The 4,671-nt window shown below is 43.2% G+C and overlaps 1 protein-coding gene across 1 annotated transcript; it reads left to right on the top strand.

The window, feature by feature from the left end:
* The first annotated feature begins 2,250 nt into the window (after positions 1 to 2,250).
* Positions 2,251 to 3,784, top strand: LOC131427253 (zinc carboxypeptidase A 1-like). Its single transcript, XM_058590267.1, has one exon. The coding sequence runs from the start codon at positions 2,256 to 2,258 to the stop codon at positions 3,531 to 3,533; it is 1,278 nt and encodes a 425-aa protein (XP_058446250.1). The 5' UTR covers positions 2,251 to 2,255; the 3' UTR covers positions 3,534 to 3,784.
* The last annotated feature ends 887 nt before the right edge of the window (positions 3,785 to 4,671 follow it).

Here is a 4,671-nt window from a genome sequence, read left to right as displayed (position 1 = left end):
GCTTCGGTATCTTCAATCAGAACATCACCGCTTCGTACAAACTCAATGATCCGGCTTCAGTTTACGTCGCAGAATTAGCTGCCATTCAGTACACCCTCGAGATCATTGAAACCTTGCCCAAAGACCATTACTTCATTGTCACGGACAGTCTAAGCTCAATAGAAGCTCTCCGGGCAATGAAGCCAGGAAAGTATCCCCCTTATTGCCTGGGGAAAATACGCGAACATTTGAGAACTTTATCTGAACGGTCTTATTTAATATCGTTAGTCTGGGTTCCTTCGCATTGTTCCATTCCGGGTAATGAAAAGGCAGACTCATTGGCTAAGGTGGGCGCATTAGAAGGTGATATTTATGAAAGACCAATCTGCTTCAATGAATTTTTTAGTATCTCTCGTCAGAAAACTCTCGAAAGTTGGCAAACTTCATGGACGAATGACGAACTGGGACGATGGCTACACTCCATTATCCCTAAGGTATCGACGAAACCTTGGTTCAAGGGGATGAACATGAGTCGTGATTTCATTCGCGTTATGTCACGGCTCATGTCCAATCACTATACATTCAACGCACATCTCCGGCGTATCGGGATCGTGGAGAACGGGCTCTGCACCTATGGCGACGGTTATCAGGACATCGAGCATGCCGTGTGGTAGTGCGTAGAGTATCGCGACGCCAGGTCGAAGCTATTGGAATCCCTCAGGGCCCGAGGTAGACCGCCAGAGGTTCCGGTTCGGGGTGTGTTGGCAAGTCGGGATAGTTCATATATGCTTCTGATATACCAGTTCCTCAAACACATTAATATACAAGTGTAATCTGTTATACCTCGCTCATAAAGTATAATCTCCTCCTACAGGATCGACACTAACATCCGCCCGATTCTTTCGATCCCCATCCCTGTCCACCATCTTCATCGGAATTAACAAGATCTTTTTGCCGTTACTAACCTTTTCGCTTCCCCCCTCCCCGCCTCTTCACCATCTCGATGTCAACTAATTAGATCTTTGTCGTTCTTAGTCATTTCGTTCCCATATTCCCTTTTTTCTTCGTTTTCCGCAATATTTAGTTCTCTATATTTTTTTTCGTTCTCTTCTGTAACATCACCATCATCGCCCACGAAAGGCCGCTCTAGTCTATATACAGCATGCGGGCCACCCGCCGGGTATTCGTAGCCTGGGGGTGTTTCCCGCGGACCCACACGGACCGAAGGATGCAGCCAACGTCATCTGGAAGACTCGTGACATATTCAATCAATCGGCCGGTGCCGATCGCCAGCTGAAGGCTGGATCTGCCAAAGTCGACCACTTCGACCCCAATACAACATTATCCAAATATTCTAACCTAGTTTTAAGTTAGTCGTTAATAAAATTAGAAAAAACCCTTGGCATCTTAGAGCTTAAGCAGTGTGCCTTAAAAAATTATATTATTGAATAAAAAAATAAATACCCGCCGAGATGAAAATGTGCCTCATCCGAGAAGATGATTTTTTTCGTACACATTCCGCAACATTACCATGATTTTCAAAGTAAAACTGAAGTATTTTCACGCGTTCCTCAAGCGTATACACAACCATTTTCGTTCAGCGGAAGGATAAAACTAAGTTTCTGTCAAATCAGAAGTGACATTAAGGTTACCAATGTCGAAATAACCGGTAGTTCAAAAAAAAAGTTAGATGGCGGACCCTGTACTGAGATGCCCAATTTATCCAAAATTCAAAATATCTCTATGACAGCCAGAATTGACACTTCCTAAACTACACAAACAATGTAACAATTTCAGAGCGGTTATTGCAGGAACAGCCTAAAACTAGAACAACAAACGTATCACACGGGGGTCAATGCAACGTAAATGGGTTACTAAGCAACTGTCGTTATACCGACCAACGACGTTCCCCGTCTCGTAGTGTTGTAGCGTCACTCCGAGAGGATGACTTGTTTATGCAAATTCGATATTCATTGCCAGACAGTTACACCCACCGCCCATGCAACTATGATAGAACTGTACCAACAGGAATCTCCTGTTGCTTTCAAGACCAAGCATAATCGCTGCTAGTATAAATTATCCACTAGCTTCTTCGCGACCAGTAAATTTTTTTATGGGAATGCATTCCATCGGAAGTAGTTTCGAGTCACTGGGGTAGTGCAGTGGGTTTATGTGCTTCAGAAAGTGGCTGATAAGGATGGCGAATGGGATGGTAGCAAGATATAAATTGCGGCTAACTGATTTTAGATAGGCTAGTTAGCGACACACGGCTCAGGATGGTGGATCTTCGGAAGCTATCGGGTGTTATTCTATCGCTGGTGCTTTGCTGCGATGTTGGACTTGGTGCAGAATCAGCTCGCTACGATAACTACAGGAACTATAAGGTTCGAGCCCATTCAGCGGAGCATGTTTCGGTGTTGAAGGAACTGAAGGAATCAAGCGACAGTTTTATATTTTTGGAACACGGAAATAAAGCCGGTGACGAGTACGAAATTGTTGTTGCACCGCATAAACTGGCAGATTTCACCACAACGTTGGAAAGTTACGGTATTAGCTATTATAAATTGCAGACCAACCTGCAGCAGTTGATTGACGAGGAACGGAACCGTATCCAGACGAAGCGTGCATCGGGCGCTTTCGGGTGGATAGAGTATCACGAATTGGAGGAAATTTATGCGTGGTTAGATAAATTGGCTTCCGAGTACAAACAAGTTGAAGTGATCGAAGGAGGCAGAACATTTGAAAATCGAAAAATCAAAGGTGTCAAGGTTTCGTACAAAACTGGCAACCCTGGAATTTTCCTAGAAGCTGGTATTCATGCGAGAGAATGGATTGCTCCCGCGACGGCTACCTACATTTTGAATCAACTGCTTACTAGTAACGATACGGCTGTGAGAAACATCGCCGAAAACTACGATTGGTACATTTTCCCGAGCGTCAATCCCGACGGATATGTGTATACTCATAAGAGGGATCGTCTGTGGCGCAAGACAAGAACCAGGTACGCGGTCGGTTGCTTTGGTGCGGATCCCAATCGTAATTGGGACTTTCACTGGCATGAACAAGGAACGAGCAGTTGGTGCTACTCGGACACCTATGGGGGACCTCGTGCATTCTCGGAAGTGGAAACCAAAACTTTGTCGGAATACATTCAATCACTGAAGGGAAAGTTGCGGACCTATATTTCGTTCCACTCCTACTCTCAGCTGCTTTTGTTCCCGTATGGATATACGAGTGAGCATGCGTCCAATTATGACGATTTGAATTCCATCGCAAAGGCAACCGTCACTTCCCTGGCGCGTCGGTATGGAACTCAGTACACTTACGGGAACGTCTACGATGCCATCTACCCGGCCAGTGGTGCCAGTTTCGAATGGGTGTACGGCACTTTGGGAGTGAAACTCGCCTACACGTACGAATTACGTCCAAGCTCAAATTCCAGGAATGGCTTCATACTTCCACCGTCGCAGATTATTCCGACCGGCGAGGAGACTCTGGACTCACTTGTGACACTGCTAGAGGAATCAGCCAAAAAGGGATACTACGGTAACTAAGTAGCTAATGTGAGTGATAATATTTGCTGAAGATATACGGAATGTAATTGACGATTAGATTAGTGAGCAACGAAATGCGAATGCACTGCAAGTGGCGGAAGAAATGTTTGCTTGGTTGAATCAATAGTTTGAAGTGTCGCGAAAAGTTATTTGTTGAACAGTCAAAGCACATTTAATTGCAATAATCGTGATAAGCTAAGTGTGACAAACCAATCCTGAAATAGAGAGAGAAAATAAAGTGATATGCATATGATGTACTTATGCTTTTGACAACTGAAGTATTACGTTTAATTTTCATTTAAACACATTTATTGTATTATGATTTTGCGTGTTATGGTTTGATTTTGGTTGAAATCTGACACTTGAGTGGTTATTTTGTGTCGAGTAGTTAAATTTAACTAAAACACCTGAGGGCCAATTCAAAATTTGACGGACGGGAAGCTTTTTGGGTTTATTTTCCACAGGATATAATTTCAACTAAAGAATTAATATTAGAATTTTCATTGCATGATTTTTTTCAGTGTCGGAAAATAACCATCTATCTGTCAAAAATAACCATGCTCTCGAGCAGGGTTATTTTCGACAACATCAAATTAATCGCTCGAGTGTCAGATTTTAACCAAAAGTTGAGTTTTCTCTTCCGTCTGGTGTTAAATTTTTCATAGCTCGCCTCCAAATTCTTTCAAAAGTGGAAGTTGACAGGTGACTTATTGGCCGTTATAAAAAAAAAACGCGTGTTTTACATAAGGGTGCTAATATTTTCGGATCTTCTCTAGTTTCGCGAAGCGGTAGTGTTCAAATGTTTAAGCACTTCAAAAAAAGTAAAAAGTACCTATGCAAAATTTGAACTAAATCGGATATGGGTAGACCGGCAGTTAAAGTTTGAAAATTTTTAGGTTTTGAAAAATCATAAGGGGGACTGGGGGATATTTTTTATGACTTGAATAAATTTAGTGTCATCCAGTGTCGATTTAAAAAAAACTTGTAGGTTAGAGCAGGCCCGTGCGCAGGAATCATCCAGGGGGGGGGGGGGGGGTGGTTTCAAGGGGAGAGGGGGGGTGTCAAAAAGGCGAAAAGGCGCCTCTTCCACTATATTGACAATGTAAAACGAATTCTGACAGGCTCGTACGCAGAAATC

This window comes from Malaya genurostris, chromosome 2 (assembly GCF_030247185.1).
Source record: "Malaya genurostris strain Urasoe2022 chromosome 2, Malgen_1.1, whole genome shotgun sequence".
NCBI lineage: Eukaryota > Metazoa > Arthropoda > Insecta > Diptera > Culicidae > Malaya > Malaya genurostris.
Note: the sequence above shows the minus strand (reverse complement) of the source record. Positions and strands in the feature narration are given on the sequence as shown.